The sequence below is a fragment of the Oryza brachyantha genome, chromosome 10 (assembly GCF_000231095.2).
Source record: "Oryza brachyantha chromosome 10, ObraRS2, whole genome shotgun sequence".
NCBI classification, from domain to species: domain Eukaryota; kingdom Viridiplantae; phylum Streptophyta; class Magnoliopsida; order Poales; family Poaceae; genus Oryza; species Oryza brachyantha.
This window is the reverse complement of record NC_023172.2, coordinates 13,265,042-13,290,349: the sequence shown is the minus strand read 5'-3', so window position 1 is coordinate 13,290,349 and position 25,308 is coordinate 13,265,042. Positions and strand designations below refer to the sequence as shown.

The following is a 25,308-nucleotide window of genomic DNA, read 5'->3' as shown; positions in this document are numbered from 1 at the left end:
CAAAAATATCAAATCGAATATTTAGACATCTAAATGGAGCATTAAACATAGTAAAAGAATTAATTACACAGTTAGAGAAAATTCGGGAGATGAATCTTTTGAGCCTAATTAGTCTATGATTAGTTATAAGCGGTCAGTAACCCATATGTGCTAATAGCAGATTAATTAGGCTCAAAAGATTCGTCTTGCGGTTTTCAGACAACCTATGAAATTCATTTTTACATTCATGTCCGAAAACCCCTTCCGACATCTGATCAAATGTCCGACGTAACACTCTAATTTTTTTTAACTAAACACGCCCTTACTTCGTTGGGTTATTGCCACAAATTACTCGCTCCACATGTGTAAAAATATGTTTTCTCAAGTAACTTCTGTTTGCATTGCTTAGATCACTTGTTCTAAACTATTTGTTAAGTTTATTCCTCAAGATATTCTATGTATCATTACAAAGAAGTGGATAATATGTGGCAAAAATCCTGCCAATAATCAGTAACTCTGCGGGAACAAGAAACAATCACCAACCGGAAAATGCAACAGATATGGACATTTTTTTACCCTTATTTTTTCCTCCAAAGATATAATGTATGGAACTGTCACACCATTTTTTCCTTCTCACTTTTTCTTTCTTCACAACATAAGCCAAGCATCAGGAATTATACAAGACAACACACTCTAGATGAAGCTAATTCATGTTACAGTTACACACACCAATGGAAGAGGAGGAAGAAAGAAAGAAAGAAATATTATTGTGGGGGGAGATCTACAATGCTGTGTATTGTGACTGACCATACCCTTGCCTAACCTGGGTATACCTGGCCTCTGCAAGCACCTGGATACTGTTCTCATTTTCATACAACTCGTCCAGTTTCCTGCCTATACAAAACCCTCCGGGTATCCATCTAATCCATTGTAGCTACAACGTGTGTGAGGAGGAAGAGGATCACCTCAGGGAGTTCTTCAGGGAGCGCACCGTCATCACCAGCTGCTGCCTCTCGCCTTCGACCTCCGCGAACTTCAGGCTTATCTCCGAGTACCGACCGTGCAGTTCTTTCAGCTCTTCCTCCAGTGCCATGTTCCTCTCTTTCAGGACTTCCAGCTCCTTCATTGGCTGATCAGCATCGGCATGAGCTGCAGCATCCCTACATTGATGAATCATTTGCAGCAGAAAAGTCTGTCAGCAATGAGGCCATAAAGCACTCAATTAGAAAGGCAAATTGTGCAATGAGTGCAGATTATAACCTCATGCCATGCCCATTGCAGTCACCATTTGCATTTTGTCTGTGACCGGTGGTTCCATTCTCATGCTTGATGCGCTTCGAATTAGCATGGTAGTTGTCCTGAAAAAAACACGACATATTGTGTAACTTTTTAGGTACCAAAGCGTATGATTACAATCTAAGAATTCCTTGTAAAGGACAAGCAGCTAAACAATGTATAACATGAACATCACATCCTTGTTAGCGGGGACCTCTATTCATAAAGATATCCCGTTCCTATCAGAAGGGATCTGTACAACAGAACGGTGAATGGAACCAAAATTGTCTCCCCATGTGCAAAAGGATGTAAATGACGTGGAAAAAAATCCTCATAGAAAACAGGCGTACTTATCTGTGGTCATAGCTCACAACTACATGAGTTTTTAAGAGCATGCTCAGCACGCTGACTTTAATACGAAAGGGAAGTTACACCTACTAGTTCAATTGTGTGGTCTTAGGGAATAATATTATCACTTTTTATATCGAGTTTTCTGTTAGTTGTGTTTGGAGCAATTCAGTTGTCTTGATTTCTTTATAGATATGCTGGAGAAATGCATAAAGGAATTTCAATAGAGAAACTTAAAAAAGAGAGATAGAGAACTATTTGTGATATAGAAATGTTTGTTTTTGCAAGGTTTACCTCCAAATCTGGTTTGACACTATTTTGTTTCACGTCCTCCCTGGTTTCAAGGGCTCTTCGCAGCTTCAGTACTTGGGAAGCAAGGTTGTGTTTCTCAGACTCGTTTGTGGACAGTAAAATCTTCAAATTTTCATACTGGAATTTCGACGATCTAATCTCTGACTGCAGCTTCTCGATTGTCTCCTCCTTTTCATTCTTTGAACCTTTTAAAGTGTTTATCTCCTCTAAATATGTCTGCACTTGGTCCTTGATCAATGCAAGCTCTTTGTTGAGCGAAGCTATCTCAGAGGCTCTGTCCTGCAAGAGCGTGTCCTTCTCACCATTTGCGGTTAATTCCTTGTCTTTCTGCTCATTATTTTCGAAGAGATTGTCTCGTTCAATTGACAGATTCTCAATCTTGGCTTTGAGTCGGTCTATTTCTTCTGATAGAGCGCTTAACTTTGCTTCATCACCTCTCTTCTGGTTCTGGAACTCCTCACTCTTGCTTTTAAGCTCCATCACAAGCCTGTCTGTCTCCTTTGACTTGAAATCCACTAAGGTCAGTAACTGTTGAACCTTCACTCGGTGTTGTTCTTGGGCTGATCCGAGCTCTTCTTGTGCCTTCTGTAGCAATTCTTCCAGCTGGCCCTTTTGTAACTGTAGCTCTGCAGCCTCTTTTCTTGCTTGCACGAGCAACTGTTCATTTGCACTGAAAGCAGAGGAAACTTGTGAAGACAACATCTTGAATTCCTCCTGAAGTCGTTCAGCAGTAGTGGCATTGTTCCATCTTGCCTTTCTCAGGGACTCCTCAGCCTTTATGGCCCTTTGCTCTTGTTCAACCTTTGCACGCATTACCTCTGCTATATCAGCTTCTAATCTTTTAGACTGTTCTTGGAGCTCATTCTCCAGGCTATCCACATTGGCTTCAAGATCACTTATTATGGACAAATGAGCTGAACACTCATACTGCATCCTTAGCTGCTCCCTCAACTGTGTTTGCTCCAGCCTAGAAGAGATGTCATGGTTCTCTTGCTTCAGAATCTCATAGTCAAGTGCAAGTTGCTCCATCTGCATCTCAAGATCTTCACGGTCCTTCTTGTACAGCTCAATTTCATTGCTCAGCTCAACAATTTTATTTTGAAGTTCAGACGTAGCAACACCATCAGTCGTCTTCACCAATGCATCCAGCATCAACTCATCTTCTTTCTCTTGAACCGAACTTGTTTCAGATATGTCTATTTTGTGTCCAGCATTATGCACATTTGACAATGCAAGCTCATATTCAGCCTCCTGGGGATCCTCTACTGTTTCTTCATGCAAAAGTGATATCTCTCTGTTCTTTTGCTCCAGCATCTCATCAAGATCCTTCACAGCCAAAAGCAGCTCAGAATTGGATTCCTGCATTTTCTGCAATTGTACATGCAAATCTACATTTAGATTCTTCTCATGCCCCAGTTCTTGCTTTAGCTCTTCAATCTGTGACCATGGATCTTCCGCATTCGAGAGTCTTTTACCAGATCCGTTCGCATCATGGATCGTTTTCTTTGTCCCTCTGAGCCCTTCACATTCTCTTCTGAGAGCATCCCTCTCCTCCCTCAAGCTACCCACTTCCTTGGAAAGATCTTGCCCTCGCCTACTCTCCTTCACAATTTGCTTTCTCAGTGTTTGCAACTCCATATCCGAGACATCCAATTTCCGCGTCAGAGTGGCTATCTCACTTCTTAGCTTCTCCACATCATCCTCTGCCTCCCTTATCCCTGCTTCACCCGAATTGCTGGTTGATCCATCAGTGCTAGCATCAGGAGCTGAGCTTCCCGACCAGTCACCGGAGCTGGTCAATGTGTTCCTCAGGGGTGAGAGTGCATTGGTGCCCTCCTGAAGAAATGTACTGTGCATACTAGCATTATTTTTGGGGGTAAATCTCCCAGAGCTCCCATCTGAACCCGACATCGAGATGGCATCGAAGCTGTTGGAATTGTGAAGGTGACTAATTGGATCAGCAGGCGCGCGCATGTTTCTTCTTGATGTAAACCTCATCCCTGGAGGTTTATTTATCACCAATCCGTCCTACAAAAGGGAGCACCAAATATATCATGGAAACAGAGAGGAAGATCAGATCCTACATGCATTGTTCAATTCCAAAATCTCACCCTTCCCAAGCAAAAAAATGAAGCAAACAATATGCTTCAAGTTCAGCAAGAGAAATTCTGATCTCAAATAGTTCAGCGTGAAAAATTCTGATCTCAAACAGAAAAATGTCACACAGCAATGACGACTAACCCAATGATCAATCACATAAATGCAGGTTCCCTTTCCTACCTTTTTTCTTTTGCAATCTTCTTTGTATGCCAAAAGCTCTCTTTTTTATCCATCACAAAATGAAACAAAGCAACGCAATGATGATGCACTGAAAAGGAAAAGCTCTCAAGAACTCCCCCAATCCTTACTTGCATAGGGCTCATGGCATCCGCCGCCGCCGCCCTCGACTTCTCGGCTTCCTCGTCCTCGCAACGGCTCAGCTGGCTCTGCAGCGTCTTCCGCGGCGGTGTCCTCGCCACCACCGGCGACACGTCGCCGCCGTTCTCACTGCCACCACCACCCAAAGAGCAAGAACAATCAGTCACCACCACCAAATCGACACCTCACCCCAAGCAGACAGCCACAATGCAGAGCACCAATGCCTAAATCTTGGGTTGAGCTCACGCAATCCTCCAAGCTCAAACCACAATGCAGCAGCAAGGCGATGGCTAAATCTTGGCGAGATTGAGATGAGATGATCCTTAAAGCTGAAACCACAACGCAGCAGCAGCAGCAGCAGAGATGTCTAGAGTAACAACCACCACCCCCAACACGGCAACACCCACCTCGCGTCGTCGCCGCACCCACCGCCGCCGCCACCCACCACCCGCTGGATGGTCACCTGTCACATGTAACAGCAGCAAGCGACATCAACCCCAAGAACCACCGCCGCGCGCGAGCGCGTCGCCGTCACAGGTCACAGGAAAAAACGCCGATCTTTTTTAAGGGCGGTGGAGAGAGGAGGAGAAGAGAGATGGGGTGGTGCTCACGTGCAGCTGCGCGCCGGGGCTGCCCTTGAGCGGCAGCGTCACCACCCACGGCTTGAACGCCTCCGCGTACTCGGCCAGGTTCACCGTCGCCTCCCCGAGAAGCGCCGCCTGGCTCGAACCCTGCATCGCCGGCACGACGACGACGGCATTGGGACGGGAGACGGGGGTGAGTCAAATGATCGAGCACGAGGCGCGCATGAGTAATGGCGTGTCGGTGGGCGGTGGCGCACCGTCTCGTAGACGAGGAACTGGTAGATCTTCTCCTTGCCGGAGGAGGGAAGCTTGGCGGCCTCGAACACCGGGGCGGCCCACTGGCACGCACCGTCGGCCACCTCCGCGCTCTCCGTCCGCGCCGTCGGCCGCCCCAAGTCCCGCGGCGTCACCACCACCATCATCGCCTCCCATCCCGTCTCCGGCACCTGAATGAATCAAGAACAGCACACCTCACATCATCAAAAAAAATAAAAAACCAACGAAATTCTTGGCCATCGCGGAGCAATTGGGGACGCTCAGTCAGAGCCGTGCCTGCGTGGCGTGGAAGTGCAGCTTGAACACGGCCTTCGCCTTCCCGCCGCCGCGCCACCGCGCCGACTTGAACATGTCGGCGGCGAGACCGAGACCGACAAATCACTCCAGCAAGAAAAAAAGAAACACACTTCTCTCTCACACACACACACGCGCGCGCACAGCTCGCTCGCCGGTCTAGTAGGCTCCACTCACGCCTCCTCCACCGGCGGCCGCATTGCAATGCCTCGCGCGACGCCCCCCGCGGCGGCAGCGTGGCATTGCGGTGCGATGCCGCAGCTAGCTACAGCTCGAGGAGGAAGACGACCACCACATGGAGGCAGAGGCAGAGCAAGCGTAGAGACGCGCTGGGCAAACTGATGTGAGAGTGGGTGTGAGCTGAGTCTGACACAGCCAGCAACGGCAACTCGGCAAGCAAGCAGGCAAGGCAAGCCAAGCAGCCACCTTTGTGCAAAGGCAAAGCACACACACAGATCTAGTGAGAGAAACAAAGAGAGCTCAGCCTCAGCTCAGCTGCACTTTCTCTCCCATTCACCTCTGCTTTTGCTCTCCCTCTCCCTCTGTTATTTGGGGGGTTTAGGGGCCAGAGAGAGAGAGGGGGGGGTGAAGAAGATGAGCAAGAAAGAGAAGGCTCCGATGCTATAAAATGGTGGTCAATTCTTCTGGCAATTAGAGCTGGAGAGTGTGATTGGAGAGATGGCGATCGATGGGGGTCTGGGGGAACTGAAGAGAAAAAAAAAATCAATCTTTTTTCCTTCAGAAATCGAGCCTGCTACTGCTACTGCTAGTACTACTCTGCTCACTGCTACCAACTGCAGCCGTTGCGTGGGTATCACAGCTTCAGCGGCGGCAGGAGGCAGCGGTCGTCTCGTCAGACGGCAACGGTTGCTCTGATACTCTGATGCTGTTGGGTGGTGTGTTTGGAACTTTGGATCCATGGATTCATGGACATGTGCGCTGGTGTGTATTTACTTGCTTGAGACCTAAGCTGCCTCTCCTCTTGCAAGAGTCAGGCATTGTTTAGTTGTCAAAATTTTTTTATAAAAACAGTCACGTCAAATGTTTGATCAGATATTAAAAAAAGTTTTCGAATATGAATGAAAAAACGAATTTTACAACTCGTCTGGAAACCACGAGATGAATCTTTTGAGCTACTCAAACGTCTTCTTACCCATGGTGTTGTCATTGTTGATGTGAAATTGCAATGGTGTGATCTTGCTGTCATTGAGATAGATTAGTGGGGGTTTGGTGGTTGCAGTTTTATAGGATTTGGGTGGAAGAACTGGGAATATGTTGAAAATGGGTTGGAGATTACTGTAGTTTTGTTGTGAGGGAGGAAAGAAATTCAATGGGGGTATTAATAGGGAAGTGTAACGTAAGGCCTATCTTGAGGTTTTACCATATGATGTCATTATTAGAGTGTACTGTAGCTCTAGCAGGGATAACCGTATTTGTCATCTTTTTTGATAGAGGAGTAAGTTGATAAGATCGAAAAGGTCAAGTTTAAAACATAATCTTTTAATGCTATTTATATGTCTGGTTTAGAACTAAATGACACGTTAATATATCAAAACTCAAGATAAACATTTTGTATACGTTAAATGACAATTCAAGAAAACTACACCAATTACCATGCAATACAACATCTCATTATTCTCTTTTTGGTGATGCCCACACGGTCGATTGCTAGCACGTATACATTAATTAACCGGACTGTTGTTTCCTGAACTAATCACTCAGGTAACCAAAGATAACAAACAGACTACGGCCGTGTTCTTTTCCGGTTAAAAATACAAGATAAAAGATTATATAATTTTTATGATAGTTATATAATGGTGCAAACGATAGCATTAGTTGCTACAAAGTTAAAAATGTCTAAGATTATATAATTTTTATGATAGTTATATAATGGTGCAAACGATAGAATTAGTTGCTATAAAGTTTAAAATATATTTAGACATGTAAGATGGTGAAGTTCCATATAGAATTTGCAAAAATTACATCGTGTAATGGTGTAGTGCTTCGAAAAACATGTGTACAACAGACAGAAAAAATATGAGAATAACCAGGAAAAAATACAGCTTTACATTTAATTGCGGCCCAACCACATACGAGAAATATCAACGAACAAGTTGGTATTAATTATTTTGCATAGACAAATCCCCACACATAACACCAGTGACCATCCCCAACTGTGCATGCTCCAAGTTAAAGCCTGGAGGGCATGGATCCACCAGCATTCCATCCACCCATGATCCAGCAGCAGCCATGGGAAGCAGACAGAGCAGAACACCAAGACAACTCGTCAAGAGCAATATAAGAGGTGAATGTCTGGTGTTTCACGGCAAAAATCAGACGATATATTTATAAACAAAAAATAATTTATAAATAAGAATCATATATACATGTTCCTAACGATCTAAAAGCCAAAAAATAAAATTCAGTAAAATTCTCCTAAAATTAACTTCTAATTTAAGATTAAAATTTTACATCTTAATTTATAATATAAACATAAATCGGGTGAGAGACGACGATGGCAATGGATGGGATGAGATGAGGGGGTAGGTTCTCAGGTGCGCCTAGCTGTGCTGCTTTGTTTTGTCCTCCACACGCCGCAGCCATCGGGTCCGAGCTGACCTCACCTCGACCAGCCGCATGCACGCGGGGCGGGCATCTTCCGGCCGGGGAAAGGGTCGCTGACAGGTGGGCCCCGCGCGGCAGCCCAGCGTGGCGAAGCATGTGGAGGTTGCTGCTGCTGCTGCTCGATCCAATCCAATCCAATCCACCCATCGATCCCCTTCTCACCACGCGATCCGAGCGGCCAAACCACCCTAACCTCGGCCGGTTTCTTCGTCCGTCCCCGAATCAAACGGATGCGATGATCCGCTTCCGACTAACACGGCTAACAGCACGGTAGCCGAAAAGGGAAATTACACATGCACATGGAGCGTGCTGTGCCTCCATCCCAACAGCCAACAGGTAGGTATTATTCAGGGTTTCCAAAATCGACGATACGTCAGTCAGCGGTGAAAACCGTGAGCCATGATTTTCGATACAAGAAATCACACTAATTGTGCAAATAACCATGCTCCGTCGGCCATTGTTTCGGAGACCTTCACGATGGCACGGACCATTGTAGCATCTGAATAAAAAAATAGCTTGTAAATAAAAAATTATATATAAGTTCCTAGCTATCAGAAAGCAAAATGTTATAAAATAAACTATAAAATCAATTGAACATTTAATTTAGACATAAAAAAGAGTTGTGCACGGACATGCTCTACATGAAGTAAAGTAACTTATTGTTAATGTACGTATTGCTAGAACCCAAAACAAACATATTGCCAGTGTACTGGTAGATTTTAAATATTTTATACCATCTAGCAGAAACTAAAAGGGCAGATAGTTGTTGCAGCATAATGTGTAATAACTGATTAATAAAAGGAGTGCTTCTCCCTAAAAAAAACATATACATACATTGAGTAATAATGTCTATGTGCTAGTACTTGTTTTCTATTTAGTCGGTGATCAAATGGTGCATCATCATGCAAGCTCATCTCCAACCATCTATTGTGTATTGTCTTTTTGTGCTCTGTTTTATTTTCCTTTTTTCCCCTTCTTTTATAAGAGCCATCACTTTATTCTGACTTTTGAGCTTAGCTCTGAGAAAAATTCAACAATCCTTTCCCTGATCTAAGATTATGGGCCCTCTGTATTTTCTGATATAAAAAAAAACCATGATATCTAGTTACTGTGGAACTGTCGGTGGCTGGCCTGTTTGCTTTCTTCATGTACACTTAGCTTAATTAGGCAAACTAATTAACTACTCACCTTTGACTACTATACAACACACAGTCACTCTGTACTTGCTTCATCCACAAACAAGTGATATTCTACTAGGTGTGTACACAGTCACATAAACATATAAAAATCATCACTGTAGATTTGTGTCTTGATAGGAGTATTTTTTTTTTAGGATAGTAGTACATTGTTTGTAGGTTTAAGCAGTACAAGAATTTGGTTAATGCCAGCTGTTTGGAGATGCATATATAACCTAAACATTTTTTTTCTTTCTGAAAGGTTGCTTAATCATTTACTTATTGTGAGATGGAGCAGTACTGAAACCAACTCAAAGCGATTGATTGATTTGGGCTAGGCAAACCAACCATATGTATGGGACCTAATCCGATTTTGGTTAGCGTGACAAGATAAATAATAATAATAATTGTGAAAGGGAAAGACCAATAGGCACGACTCGACTGGGAAATCCTGTAGCATCTAGAGAGTTAGTATTTTTTTTAAAAAAAATAAATATGTGTCTCTGACTCGTAAGTGGGCCCAGCACTTTCTTGATTTAATTAAGCTAGGGTCAATAAAATAGCTGCATTTATCATCACCGTTGATTAATGTTTTCCATTGGGAAAAATACTGGTTGCATACTTATGTTCCTTCTGGTAAAACACTGTTGCACATGTTGTAAATTGCTTTATACTCCCTCCGTCACACGGTAAGGGTTTTGACTTTTTGTTTGTAATGTTTAACCACTCGTCTTACTCAAAAATTTTGAAAATATTATTTATTTTATTTATTATTTTCTTTATTATTAAAGGTAGTTTAATTATTACTTATAAGTTTTTATATTTGCACTAAATTTTTGAATAAGATGAATGGTTAAAAGTTATAAGTGAGTAGGGAGTAGTCAGAAACCCTTATATCCTGGGATGGAGGTATAGCAAAATTCTAAGGGTGTCTTATAAATGTATTTTAATAGTAGAAATCAGTGCGTCAATGTTTTATTTAGAGACCGTGCCGATGTATAAAACAATATTTTTATCAACAGACTACTTAGGTGATTTTACCATACAGGAACAAATCGTTAACACAATTTCATCAATATTAAACATCAACGACGGTTTAATCAACCGGACTAGTTGACCCTATAGCTCTTTTACTACTATCACCCGGAGTATAAATTAATTAACCAGAAAAAAATTGTAGAAATGAAACTAACCAAACATGAAGCAATGGTAAACTACCGACTGCTTACGAAAACCATTTTTTCCGGTCTAGTCTAGCTATGATTACCTATTCCGTGGTAGCGTAAAATTCCTGGCTCCATTGCGTCTAGCTAGTGCTATAACGGTGCTGCAGCATCTGATTGTCATTAAGTACTCCGATTTTTCGTTAGCTATTGCTATCTTTAATTTATATTCTAGCCTTGTCTAAATTCATTAATTAATAAACATATATAATTTATATATTTCTAAATTCATTAGCATTAATATGAATCTAGGCAAGACTAGAAAGTCTGTGAAACGGAGGAAGTACTGTATAAATAATAAAATTAAGTACCATAAATTTAAAAAATACTATAGAAATATAAGATAAATAACTTCTTTATAGAAACATTTTATTTTAAAAAAATTATTTAGCGGTTTTTAAAGTGTGCGTGAAAAACAATAAAAAAAACCTATAAATAAGATAGAGAGAAGAGCATTGAACAATCAAATGATAATCTATCTCGGTCTCGGAGGGTAAAATTCCAAAAGTTTCACCGCTGGTCTGGTCAAGATCGCTGTGCTGCTGCAGCAGCATCGATCCGAAAACAAAACAGTTATTATTATTACATTGCGTCTGAGCCAAGGTGGTACACAGATCGATTAATTAGCTGTTCGCACGGTACGCTGCGGTGGAAAAGCGACGGCATCTGCTGGTCCTAAAACCCCACATTTAGCCCAGTAATCTCACAGTCACGTGCACCCTAACTAAGGTAACCACCGTACCAGTCACACTACACATCTACATGCATGCATGCAGGCTGCATTCAGCTAACATCCTCATCTTATGGCTGGTATTAAGAATAATTGAATCGGTTTATTGATAATTAAATAGTAATGTATAGGTCAGATTTTTTATACAATGTTTTTAGCGATCTAAAAGTAAAAAAGGTAAAATAAACTCAGATGAAAAACCTTAAAATTAAGAGAACATGTGGTGACGTAGATGCTGGCCGGTGTACTGCAAATGGATAATTGGATATGTATGGATGCAATGGATGGTCCTGCTGATTAGCAAGAGCAAAATGCTTTTAGTTAATTAAATTTAGCAGCTGGGACGCTTTTTTAAAAGCAAGGGTCCAGCTTCAGTACATGGGTGGATGGATGGGTTGGATATTGGATCCTCTGCTCATGATGCCTCGGCCGACACTGGTTTCTCTGTCGGTTTAGACGTTAACCTCTCTGGTTTTGTTGCTCCAGAGTCTGACACGAGTATATAATACAGACTAAATTAAGAGGCAATGGTTTCTCGTACCTGCATTTCGTTTGCCGAAGCGTTAAATTGGCAGCGAATTGAGGGGGTGATTATTCTAGTTTTCATGAAAAAAAGTCAAGCATAAAAAATAATTTATAAATAAAATTTTTATGTATATATTCTTAACGATCTAAAAGCCAATACAGGAAAATAAACTTCGGTAAAAATTCTTAAAATCAATTTTGAATTTAAAGTTAAAAATTTAAATTATGGTTTATAAGAGTAAGCAGAAGTGAAAAGATACAGTGTGAATCTATTGGGATTGGTTAATTAGATTCAGAGTGCACCTAAACTTTGAGTTTGTATATGTGTAGTTCTTTTGCCGTTTTATGTACATGACCACAAATATTTACTCCCTCAGTACATGAAAAAAGAAAACAATTTCAGGGGAACTTGGACATGTCCAGTTATGTAGATTTGTCCTTAGAAATTGATTCTTGATTATTAGATGAAGGGTATACACTCATTTGGAATGGCAGGAGCACGTAATTAGAGCGAAAAGATTGATTCGTATCATTGTTTTCGTGGTTACATAACAAATTAGTGCATAAATATTTTGAAACAATCTAAATCTTACATAAATATAAGTTGGGTAATCAAATTTTCTATAATGGATAATCCGGTGTTTACTCCAATGCGTACTTAAGAAAGAATGATGAGAGGACAACCTTAAACCACACCAACCCAACAAAAGGAGATACATCAATTAGATAATCAAATAATTACTTGACAAATTGAAATGAACTACGCGAAACTTCGGTTTGTACAAGTTGGCATGTCTAGCTTACTCTCTTTGTTCTAGAAAAAAATATTCTTTAGGGATAAATTTAGATATACTCCGTAGTACTTATCCAGATACTAGAATTTGATTCTTATTTTTTTACTCGAAAGGAGCAGAATGCAAGAATAGTGCACTTAGAGCAAGTATAATAGCTGGCTATAAGCCAGCTAAATGCTGATGTGGAAGAGAGAAAGGAGGAGAGAGAAGCTTATAGCCAGCTCAGGCATAAGAACCAAGACACCATGTGTGAGAGAGACATGTGGATCATGTATTAAAGATAAAGGGCTAATCATTATATGAGTGGGCTATAAAAAGACTATAAAAAATTTTATAATCGGTTTGTTGGCTATATTATTAGCCTTGCTCTTAACAATAACAGAATTGATCCTATAAAAAAATGCACAGTGGTCTTGGTTACTTGATGAAGAATCAAGGCATCCCGACACACCGATCGAGGATTGAACTACCACTGTTTTTGTCCATCATCCAATTTAATAATATTCCGTCGGCTCAAATATAACTGTATTTATAAATTTCTCTAACTTTTATCTATTTATTTTATTTAAAATATTTATTAAAAATAGTTACATATACAATATTATTCATGTTTTTATCTAACAACAATAAAAACAACAATAAAGTACCGATCATAATATTTTTCTAATAAGACGAAACGATATAATGGATGTAATACCTATCAAAAACCTAGAGCCTACAGTTACTAGGTATAATTATTCATACGGCATTTCACACTTTCCAAATATCGTACCGCATTATTTTTTTAATTAACCGTACGTATAGTGTACCACATACTCGTAGTTTAGTCAGTACGGTCATCACGTACAGAGGTGTTGATCTAACCGCAAATTAATGGAATGGAGTACAAACTCATCAATGATAGTCGCTGACATGCATGCATGGGATAGATCAACATAAATACAGATCAATTCCTGTATACGTGTTATAAATGGATTTCATGGAAATTTTAAAGTAAACACATATCTTGTAATTCTTGAATTTTGAAATGAACACTGAAATTCATTTCAAAATGATAATACATGAATAATGAAATTTATAAACGGAGGAAATTAACTATTTGATTAGTTTGGTTTGATGTCCTACCAAAATTTGGAAGTTATAAAACTTTACAAAGTGCTGGCACATTAAATTTGTAGGGTAGAGATGGAAAGTAATTAAATGTGTGAATAGAATGATATTAGTATTATGTTTAATCTGCTATCTTACCAAGGCTTTTAACATTACCATGCCCTAAACTCATTCATTAGTGTATGTATGACATCTAGGGAGCATCACACACATTGCCTTGTCTTCTCCACAGCCACTGTGTACTCCATAGCTTTAGTTCATTGGATCCATAGCTTTATTACTGTTATTGGGTGATGCACACTTCTTAATAAAGATCATTGTTCTGCTCCACTTTTGTCTTTAGAGACTTTGCTACCCTTTGCTTCATCCATGTTTCCTCCTTAGAAAAAATTGTCCTTTTTTTGTGAATGTACTCTAACAAAGTATCATAATAATCACAACAATGCAAGTACAAAAAGATTAGCAAATCCTAGACCTTTCCTCAGTGCACATGACTCATATTTTCACAACCAAAAAAAAGGACAAAAAAAAAGAAGTAAAGTCAAAGAAGTGGGTTTAGATTTTTGGAATCATTGTATGGTGTGCCGTACTTCGGAGCAGAGCAGAAGGTAGTTCTTGCCAGCCCAACAACGGTCACTTTTCCAACAGACAGGATGTGGGACCCACCATTTTTTAATACTATCTTTTTTTTCTTTTCATTTTTATGTGATTTTATAACGTGTTCTAGTATTTAATGATTGTATTGAGAAAAGGATGTCTCAGCTACAAGAAATCAATTTCCTCCCATTTGACAATTTATGATGCATATGTGCCGTTGAAAGGGTAGGTGTAGGTATGGGATATGGAAAATGTGTGCGTACAAAATAGCATCAGGACTGGGAAATGGATGTTGGAGACAGATTGTTAGGGTTTGTTTTTGTCTATGATGGTGGAGTTTGCTGATCCATCCTTTTATATTGTTGCTTTTGTAGGCCCCTCTGTAGGGCATCTTATGTTATGCCTGCATGATCAGTGCCATACAGTGCAAAAGACTTGATACTTTAATTTGCTGGTGTCATGAGAAGCTAATTAAGAAGTGGTCTGTTGAAGTGAAGAATGATCAAATTAGAATAATCCATTGTTGATATATATTGGCAAAACCTTTGGAAGTTATTCATACCAAGAGTTCCTTGGGAACAAATAAAATTTTATAGGATGTTCAAAATATTGTGTTTGATTTCCAATGGAGGCATAAAACCATGCAAGTCTTGGTCATGCTTTTTTTAAAAAAAATAATTTTTAATCATTATTTAAGGTTATAAATGAATGAACAAATTATTATAAAGTTGGAAATGGATTTAAAACAACAATACAAAATTCATACATCAATTTTTTTTGCAAAAATAATATTGTTTAGAAGCAAAAAAAAAGGTATGCCTCTGAATGAAACTGTTGTACTCCTTACAAAATACTAGCACACATACAGTTCTACACTAATACACTTATGAACATACTTACACTTTAATTTGGACAGAGGACTCAACCGAATTAGACATCGTTAACTGGCGACGCATTGAAACGACGACACACTGGCTGAGTTGTTCAGCAAATTTAATGGCTCCAGCTCTGCATGCCAATTAAGCTGATCACACCTCTAGCCATTAATTAACCTCTCAGTACTACTCCTCAGCTTCTCTGAAAAGAGAGTGATCAGCTGTACATTGCAGTGCAAAGGAGGGAGGAGTAGGACCCTGCTTGTGGCATGGCCATGTGGCCGCTGGCTTTTAGCTGCAGCGACTGCAGGTTCAGGTAACCTGAATTCCTTCCTTCCTTGCTGGCCCGAGCACAGCTAAACCTACTATTAGTCTTCACTGCTACTAGTACACATAACACATGACTGCTGTTGGTTTAGATTGAAGCTGATAGCAAGCATGTCATCGTAATTTTGTAAAGTTGAAGAAGTATTATTGGTATCTAATTTATATGTGAAACACGCATGAGTCAATAATACGTGGGTCAGGATAACATATCTTTAATTTAGTAAAATTATAATGACATTCTTGCAATGTTCCCTTAAGTTTGTAAGTTAGTTTATGTACCACTGTTTTATCCAAATTTATTGCACAAGATGCCACATCCTTCCATAGGTTTGAGGGTTTTTTTTTACAGAGTAAGTAGATTCTAACGGACCGAGTTTTTTTATAGAATCTTCGACTTCCATAAATTATCTATAGATTCTAAGAATTTACGGTTACAGAGAGAATTTTTTTTCATATTTCCACCCATAGATTCTCATCGGCTGGTTTTTAAAATCGTAAGATCTTGATAAGATTTATTAATTTGGGCTAGTAGGATTATATTTGATCGAGGTAATCGAATGTGTTGGTCTCTAGGCGAGGTGCTGCCTTGCATCGTTCATCCTAGTATCCTAGTACAAGATGGAACTATGGATTGTTTAGATGAGGCTAAACTAATTTGAAGTATTAAATATAAACTAATAAAAAAACTAATTTCATAAATGAGTGATAATCCGTGAGACGAATTTTTTAAGCCTAATTAATTCATAATTAGAGCATGTTTACTGTAGCATCATATATGCTAATTATGGATTAATTAGGCTCATCGTCTCGTGAATTAGTCCAAGATTATGGATGGGTTTTATTAACAGTATACGTTTACTATTTATAATAAACGTCTAAATATTTGATGTGACATGAGACATATATAATATATAATGGTGCCTTTTTGGCCGTTTGCATAATACGGTCGGAAGAAAAAGGCAGCATGCTGCATTCAGTTTTACTACTGTAATTTGTGCAGTATTAGGACTAGCTAGTTCTCCTCCATGTCCCAGCTCCGGTACAAGTTTCATTCGGTGTTCGTCAGTCAGAGCACTCAACACTCAGCACAGCAAAACGGCACTGGAAATCGACAGTAAACCATGTCCTTGAGTTCAAATAAATCAACTTAAACAAACCAGAAAAAAAGAGAGTAAATGAACCAGCAGAAAAATCAGTGACCAAATAGGATGCTCATTCCAGCTCAGCCAATAGATTAAGCAACCCTACAATAAAATTGAGATTTTGCACATGTTTGATGAAATGATCTTGATCGATAAAAAAGCGATTCTATTTGATGTCAACACGAAAATTAGAGATGAATGAAACCCATGAGTACACATGATACCCTAGGGGCAAAATGGATATTTTCTCATCCTCAACGGAGTTTGACTAATGGTTGACTAACGGTGGTGGCATACCAGGAAGAAAACGAGTTGCTTGATAGTAATGATATAACCGAGCTTTATCATATAATAGATTTATTCTTAATACTATATGTCTGTGACATTAATTTATCACATAGACATTACTATCCCTTGTTTGTCTTGTGATACATTGTTGTCTGAGGCTTTATTTTAGCAATTCTATTTTCAATATTTTTAAATGTTCTGATAAAACTGATATCTTTATTATCTCCGACTCTACCATCTAGATTTCTTTTTCAATAAAGCAAAAAATGGTTTAGACACTTTTTTATTCTTTCCTATCATTTTCGTCCGTAGCCAACACGTATTAACATAGCAGGTTTTGCAATATTATGATAATTGGTGATACCATTAGGGCACAATAGCGATGAGCTATGGTTTGGTTTGGTAAATATCGTGAGAATTAAAAGTTGAAAAATAAAAAAAAATCATGAATAACATATATGACGTATCACGGTGGTTTTGATACAAAACACGATTATCGATATTATGAAAACCAGCACGATGATCGTCCCGGATGCGCGCATTGACTGTGCATGGAAAACTCCATGTGGTGCAATCTATGCGAGCTGCACGGAGCTAGCGGCGCCATGATTTCTTGCGTCTCTTGCCCATGCAATGCAATATCGCCACGCCACAAGCCAGCCCGTGTAGAAGAGGGGAGAGATCGCATCGCACCGAGCGAGCTAGTCTACCCCGTGATCATTCAACGCGCCCCAGCTGCGTGCACTAGTGCGATCGATTTCAACGCAACGCAGCTGGATGCCTCGACTCGATGATGCGTCCTGCACGGGCGTGCCGGCACTCTCAATTTACTTATTACCTAGTCAACTTCAGGTTTAGTTTACTAAACTGTGCCCACTTCCCACTGCCCTAAGCTGCATCTGTGTACAATTTATGGATCTATTTAGACTACTAGTAAAATATTTCCTCCGTTTCACGTTATAAGATTTCCTGACGCTGACTAGATTCATATGCATATTAATGAATCTCGACACGTATAAAAACATACATATTGATACATAGATAAATTTAGATAAATCCATAAAATTTTATAATATAGAATAGATGGAGCCGTATTTATATTTGGTTTCGATCTAAATGAATGTATCGGTAATATTTGTGTTAGATTTGGCGTAACTCTTGAGCCTGGCCTTAGTGCCTAAGCGGTTCGAAGGAATTTGTGAAAAATTCGAAAAAATGAGTTGTTTCTTGTGAAAATTCGGTAAAATTATTTTGTTCGGAAGGAGTCCGGAGGAGTAGGATGCAGAGACACTGTCCCAGAGGTTGCCTGTCAGGGTCAGGACCATCCAACCCCTCCTGCTGCTAGGATTCGAGCACATTAGTGATCGGATTTCTGTATAACTGATTTTCTTTTGGCATTTTTTATGCAAATAGTATTGCTTTCAGTCTAAATTTTTGTGTAACTGTTGTTCTACACATTATCAGGATCCAAATGGCCAGATGAATTGCTCTACAGATCATCAGGATTTAGGATCACAATGGTCCTGCTGTGGGTTTGTAGTAATGGAACAGTAATTACTGTCAATCAAAACTGATCTTTTTTTAATCTCTGAAGACTATTATGCACAGATTGGTTGTCCTATCGCTGCATAATGATCTCTTTCAGGTAAAGCAGGTACATGATTCCCCACACAGTTCTTTCACAAAAGCTGACAGTGAAACACATTAATTGGTCCCCTTTCTTTCTTTCATCTTCTTTTTCTATTTGGCCTCAGAAGGTGACATGTTATTGTTGCTTTCATTGCTGATGATCTCATACAGAGATCTAGCAGCATTTGGTTGGTCAGTGATACTTTGATAGGGTGGTTTCTCTCCTTTATCTTCCTACACACTTTTTTTCTGAATTTTCCCTCTTGTTGGAAAGTGCCATGAATGTACTTTGTGATAATATAACGTGGCACCTATAACTGACCAGTGAGATGTTAAAATCAGGGTTAGCCAAAGCTAATTAAGCTGGTAGCAAGTATCAAAGTATGAACCACCGGCCTGGCCTGCATTGCTCTGGTTGTGCACTTGTGCTAGCTCTGAAAAAACAACAAAAAGAACAAAATTAATTGGCAGGGCATTTTTTAATATATATAAATATTCTACTTTACACAGAGCTGTTAGCTAGCTTGCCTTCAAGGTAGGAAAACACTCATGCTGTCATGCCATGCATCCATGAGAAGCTTGCTGTTGGAGCTTTGCATGGTTCCAAGCAGAAAGAAAAAGAGGGAGGTTGAGGACTTCTATGCTGATATGCAGATGTACTGCGTGACCTGCACTTGTTTAACTATCATGGTTTTCACTTTTCAGCTCATCCTGTCAGAGAATAATGCAGAATGAAAAACTGTAGGGGAGTAAGCTGCCATTGGTGAAACCATTGTTCTGTTTTCAATGCTTCCAGTTGGAAAGGTGAGTTGGTTGGTGAAGTCTGATGAGCAGAAATTTTCTGCACCTGGAACTCCTCTTGACAGGCTTAAAAGGTTAATAAGTAAGCTCAAGAAGGTTAATAAAAAGGAGATCTGCAGAATGAAGTTAAGTGCTGAATAAAGCAATGCTTCATAAGCTCATATGCATAGCTTTCAATGCAAGTGATCAAAGTAGAAACTGTGTATGAATAGAAATGTAGAACCACCCACAACAAAGTCACAATGTATAGTGCACAGTTTTCCTCTGGAAGTGTATAGTATAGTTCATGGTGCTAATAAAGAGAGAGGTCAGGCTTCTGTGCATTAGACTGAGCTTAGAACCCATGACAAGAGAGAAAAAGAGCAGGCAATATTGCCTTGGCACGTACAGTTCTTCCAAGAAGGCCAAGAATCCAAGATCTTTCTCTCGTCTTAAGCATTTGATCGATTATGGCACAGCACAGCTGAAATGGTATGTGAGATCTTCTTGGACTGAAACTGTATCAGCCTTGATGGATGGCCTAACTAACTGAATCCTCAAGATCACACATTCACATTTTTTTTTTCTTTTTTTCTGCAGAAACATCTGAAACTCTGAACCATCAAACATCCTATCCACATCACCTGTTCTTCCTTGTCCCGATCTTGGTGCGACCAAAATGGGCCATTTGAGTCTGAAGAGAAATATAGTACCAAAACTGAACAAGACAACCCATACAGTGATGCACACTCGTTGCTATCGTTCATCCAAAAAAGATCGGGTGCAGATGCAGCTGGACGACGGACGGATCGACCGACCCTGCCGCTGCCCCCATTCAATGCCGGTTGGACGTCGCGTCGGCGCCGCTGGCGTCTGCCGTCAGGTTTCGTCGGATCGATGCCGCCAGCGAGAGGGCATGCATGCGGCGCCAGATCCAGGAGGAGGACAAAAACGATCGATGGCTCGAGGAGTTCGGGGAAGCGGCGCGGTGAGCTTGATCCGGCCAGCGGATGGGCCGCCGCCGCCGCCGTCGCCGGAGGGGGTGGTCGGAGACGGAGGAGAGCGGGACCACCTGTCAGTGACACCGAACTACCGGAGCCTTTTTGCTTTTTTTCTTTTCTTTGTTTCTTCGGCTGGGCTGTAAAGGCCCATATTAGCTTACGGCCCAACTGGTGGCGGGTGTTGGATTTTGTCCAGGCCCATATAACTATTTGGGCCTAATTTTCTTCCCGGACAAGGCCCACGTTTTGATCGCGTCGCTCTGGTGGGCCTGGCAAGCGGTCATGGGCCAGGGTAGGGTGGGCCCAGGGACACCGAAACCAATGTTTTTTCTGGATGGGCCGGAACCGGCCCAACTTGCGGGAATAGGGTTGGTAAGGCCCAAATTGATGGGCCCAACCCGCCCTCGCAGTCTTTCTTCTCCACGTGAGCGGTCAAAGTTTGACGTTGCGACGAACTGGAGAAGGATTCCTTCCATTCCATTCCCATCTCGGCTCCGCCGCCCGCGGCGTCGCCGGAGGAGAGGATCGATGGCCATTCCGGCGCCGGAAAAGGCGGCGCGCGCGCTCGCGGCCGCCGCGGCGGGGATGGTGCTTCTGTGGTGCGCGCACTTCCGCGGCGGCCTCGCGCTCAGCTCCCCCACCAACAAAGGCCTCATCTTCAACGTAAGAATCCGATCCTCCTTTTTGGGGCTTTGCCCACCGCATTCTGGTTAGGCTGAGGCTGGATCTTGAGCTGCCTTGTATTGTTGTCTCCAAGAATGAACATGGCAATGCCTATGTGTCTGACTCTGTACCAGAGGCCTTTATGGATTGCTGTTTGCACTATTGTTTCTAGCATTATAGATTTTTGATGTGTATGTGTAGTTCCTGAAGAAATGCAAATGTCCATCTTGGGTCTGGTTTGATGGGAAACTGGTTGGTTAGTTTTGTTGTTAATCAGTGCTCATATTTAGCATTATGGAAAGATTGCCTGCATCTAAAACTTCAGTTTTTTTTCTGTAAGGATTTGTGCTGAAGTCATTTTGGGAGTTAATCTCTTTAAAATTTGAGCATACTGACTGGAACACAAGTACATTATAATTTATAAGGCTAATTATTTTCGAAGTTTGGTCGTTAAATGGTTAGATTTCCTTCTTGTTCAATACAGGGGATTGTGCTCAGTATCTTTGCAGGTGGCATCTGTTAAAATAAATGGTTGTTTGATCCCTTCTACGCAGGTTCATCCTGTGCTTATGCTGATCGGATTCATCATCCTAGGAAGTGAAGGTCAGGAGAAAAGTACTCATATCTTTTCTCGTTTGGGTGATTGTTTGGGTTTTCATGAAAAAAGTCAAACGGCATATTTCGAAACGAAAAATAATTTATAAATAAAACTTTTATATATGTATTCTTACCGACCTACAAGCTAATGCAGGAAAGTAAACCTCGGTTGAAAAAAACCTCGAAATTAACTTCAAATTTAAGGTTGAAAATTTAAATTTTAGCTTATAAGTATAAGCATAATCGAAAAGATCGAGGTGATGGTTTTGCACTTTTGCCATGATGATGAGACTTGAACAATTGTCACTGGGCTATCATTTTGCCATGTTCTCACCAATCAATTGTGATCTGTTTGCAGCCATAATGGGGTACAAAATATTGCCATGGGGTCATGACACAAACAAGATGGTTCATTTGCTTCTTCATTCTATTGCACTTTTTTTCTGGGTTCAGTTGGAATATATGCTGCTTTCAAGTTTCACAATGAAAGTGGAATTGCTAACCTCTATAGCTTGCATTCATGGGTTGGACTCGGAACTATCTGTTTGTATGGTGTACAGGTAACGAAAGCATTTTATCTTTCCGATTTTGTACAGGCTTGGAAACTGGAACTGTTTTATATCTTCTAAAATCTATTTGTTGTGTCCATAGAAAAGCAAGCTACTTGCAACATTTAAAATTGCCACTTGGTAGTAGCCTGGCCCCTGTGATGACAGCGGTAAAGAAAAAGTCATCTAATCTGCTAGTTTGCATTTGTCTGTAAAGGAAAAGTGTTTGTAGGATTGTAGGATTGTTGAAGCATCAAAGCAAGAACATGTTGCATTTTGACATCATTTAGGGCACAACCCCATGAGGAATTTAGGAGCATGTAGCATACTATGAGAACTAAAGAAAATAGGATCCAGTATTCTTGAAATTAATTTCGTCCCTTAGCATTCCCTAGTGTAGTACTAAGGTCCTCAAGGTATATGTCAGCCCCTTTCTATATTACATATACCGTGTGCTGTGAATTGTTGTCTTGGTGATGATTTGATGAACGTGTTACCATGAGAACTGGCAAGATGAAATCACCTGCAGGAACAAAAGTAAACACTGTTTTTCTTAAAATCCACTGTTATGAGATTGTTCATGGTCCGATTGTTATTCTTTTTGTATAACACTTTGCCTATATTCAGGGTTACCTGAAAGCTGATCATCCTAACCGCATTTCGCTAATCCAGTGGGTGTTCGGCTTCATCACCTTCTTCTTCCCCGGCGCTTCACCGACCCTTCGACGCGCCACGCTCCCATGGCATGTCCGCTCCGGCCTTCTCGTCTACATACTGGCGCTGCTCGCAGCGGAGCTGGGTTTTCTGGAGAAGCTGACCTTCCTTCAGGCCGGAGGGCTCGGCAGGTACAGCTCGGAAGCAATGCTCGTGAACTTCACCGCCCTGCTGGTCATACTGCTGGGCTCAACTGTTGTGCTGTATGTTACTGCTCCGATGCACGGTGAGCACACGCATGGCTATTCAGCAGTGCACAAGTCATGAACCAGATGATCCATTGATCCAGCTTTCATCAACTGTGATTGTGTGTTGTATACTAGCTTGTTTTACTCCAATAGCTGCTGCCTGCTGCAAAGGTGGTTGAGATATATGGATAGAGCAATTTTACGGTTCTTAAGAAGTTACCAGGAGATACCAAGAGCTACCGAATTTTACACTAAAATTTTGATACCTCTTGTTATCTACTTGAAGATCGTAAACTTGCTCATATGGATGTGTAAATTATGTATAAGTGACCAGTGGTACTACGAGATGCAAATTTTGTGGTGTTGTTTACTGATGATAGGAGAGGATAATACAAAGATGAGATTTTGAGTCAGAGAAATGGAACCAAGTTCTGTCATTTTTCTTTTAGTGTGGTAAGGTACAATTATGCAAGTCACAGTGATACTGTGAGATGCAAAGATTTTACTGTTGTTTACCGATGATAGAGAGAATAGTAGTAGTAAAGATGAGATTTTTGAGTCAGAGAAATGTGGCGAAGTTCTGTAATTTTGTATAGTGTCTGCTAATGTTACGGGGAAGCAAGAAACAAGAACAAAATTTGAAAATGTAATCTTTTACCCAACCAGAAACTATCACACTAAATCACTAATGGCATAGCTAATTACAAGCAAAATCTGCCAATATTAATCCAATTTCAGTATGCACGTGCCATTGCCATGTTAATCTTTTCTCTCTCTTTTTAGCAGTAAAGAGAAAAGGAAAAATCTCTACGCCGAGAAGTAGCTAAGAATGACGTCATCCTCCCTCCCCGCCACGGCGGCGACGACGACATCGCCGCCGCCACCCTTCCCCTTCTCCGACCCGTCCGCCCACGCCGCCGTCCACCGCGTCCGCCGGCTCTCCCCTCCTCCTCCTCCTCCCCCCCGCGCCTTGCCCTCCTCCCCGGCGCCGGCCATCGCCGCCCTCCTCGCCGCGCTTCTCTCGGCCCGCCGCTTCGCCACGTACTCCTCCGAGATGTACACGTCCATCGGCAATGGCGGACGTCACCGTCACAGCCGCGTCGCAGCACGCAGCACCAAGCTAGCCGCGCCCGCGCACCTGCTGCTCCAAGAGAGGAGGCAAGAGTGGAGGGGTGGTGGTGACGCGTGTCGGCCACAGGTCAGCTCTGCTTGCTGGTGGTAGGTTTGGAAGGTTTGGAGGAGGGAGGATTTATGGGGGAGCGGGGAGGCGGCGAACCAGTGGGCACCGGCCACGGTTTCTGGCCGGGCCACCCGGCGAAACCACGTACGGCGATCGCGCCGGCCGAGCGTGTCTCGGATTCTGCGAGCCATGGCTGCCAGTTTCTGCACCACAGCTATGAGGTACTTCTAGTCTCGCATTATAAGATTTTCTATATTTCTCTAGTTTCGCATTATAAGATTTTTATATTTTTTTATATAGTACATCTTGTTAATTAATAAAAGATGATAAAATTGTCCATTATATGTATGTTTAGATTTATTAGCACATAAATAAGATTATGTTTAGTTCGCGAAAAGAAAAAAATTTTGTTATTATTTGACCGAATGTCGGTTCGGGTTTTCAGACACGAACGAAAAAACAAATTTCATAGCTCGTCTAAAAACACGAGACGAATCTTTGAGCCTAATTAATCTGTCATTAGCATATCTGGGTTATTGTAACACTTATGACTAATCATGGATTAGTTAGACTCGAAAGATTCATCTCACGATTTCCGTCCTAACTGTGCAATTAGTTTTCTTTTTAATCTATGTTTAATGCTCTATTTAGATGTCTAAGGATTCGAGGTGATGTTTTTGGAGAAAAAATAGGAACTAAACATGGCCTAAATCTAGACACGATCAAAAAGTCTTATAATTTGGAGCAGATGTGGCACTAAGTTATTCCGTTCAGTTTATTATGCTTACTCCATTCACTTGTAAAAACATGTTTAAAAATTTCATGTAAATAATAAAATAAATTTTTAAATCATATTTTTTAAATAAAATGAATAGGTAAACGTAGGTTTTAACGTCAACCGCGTCATATTGAAAAAGCTCGAGGGAGTTATTTTGGTGAAACAAAGGGTTTTGTCCTTGGTTGGGACCGCACCGGTTGCCACCGGTTTACTTTTGAAATTTTTAACCGCTATGAAAAATTCTAAAAAGGATCGATTACATTGATACTGTGAGTATATGCTACAACTTGGGAGTGGTATATTTAGTCACTTGTGTTGTCCATGGGTCCATCC

General features: G+C 41.0%; 1 protein-coding gene and 1 pseudogene across 1 annotated transcript; one reads left to right on the top strand and one right to left on the bottom strand.

Annotated features, from left to right (window-relative positions):
• Window positions 1-538: 538 nt before the first annotated feature.
• Window positions 539-6,049, bottom strand: LOC102710337 (cingulin-like). Its single transcript, XM_040528066.1, has 8 exons — window positions 5,469-6,049; window positions 5,174-5,362; window positions 4,944-5,063; window positions 4,740-4,795; window positions 4,323-4,461; window positions 1,897-3,942; window positions 1,240-1,337; window positions 539-1,139 (listed from the first exon to the last, which is right to left on the bottom strand). The coding sequence occupies exons 1-8, from the start codon at window positions 5,541-5,543 to the stop codon at window positions 941-943; spliced, it is 2,922 nt and encodes a 973-aa protein (XP_040384000.1). The 5' UTR covers window positions 5,544-6,049; the 3' UTR covers window positions 539-940.
• Window positions 6,050-20,760: 14,711 nt separating this feature from the next.
• Window positions 20,761-23,641, top strand: LOC102717652 (annotated as a pseudogene).
• Window positions 23,642-25,308: the final 1,667 nt, after the last annotated feature.

Bases quoted from the DNA above. Each gene is read 5' to 3' on its own strand.
- LOC102710337 (XM_040528066.1), bottom strand. From the start codon at position 5,543: ATGTTCAAGTCGGCGCGGTGGCGCGGCGGCGGGAAGGCGAAGGCCGTG. The intron at 5,064-5,173 runs GTGCGCCACCGC...CCGGCGATGCAG, and splicing joins AGTTCCTCGTCTACGAGACG to GGTTCGAGCCAGGCGGCGCT. The intron at 3,943-4,322 runs GTAAGGATTGGG...TCCCTTTTGTAG, and splicing joins ATGCCATGAGCCCTATGCAA to GACGGATTGGTGATAAATAA.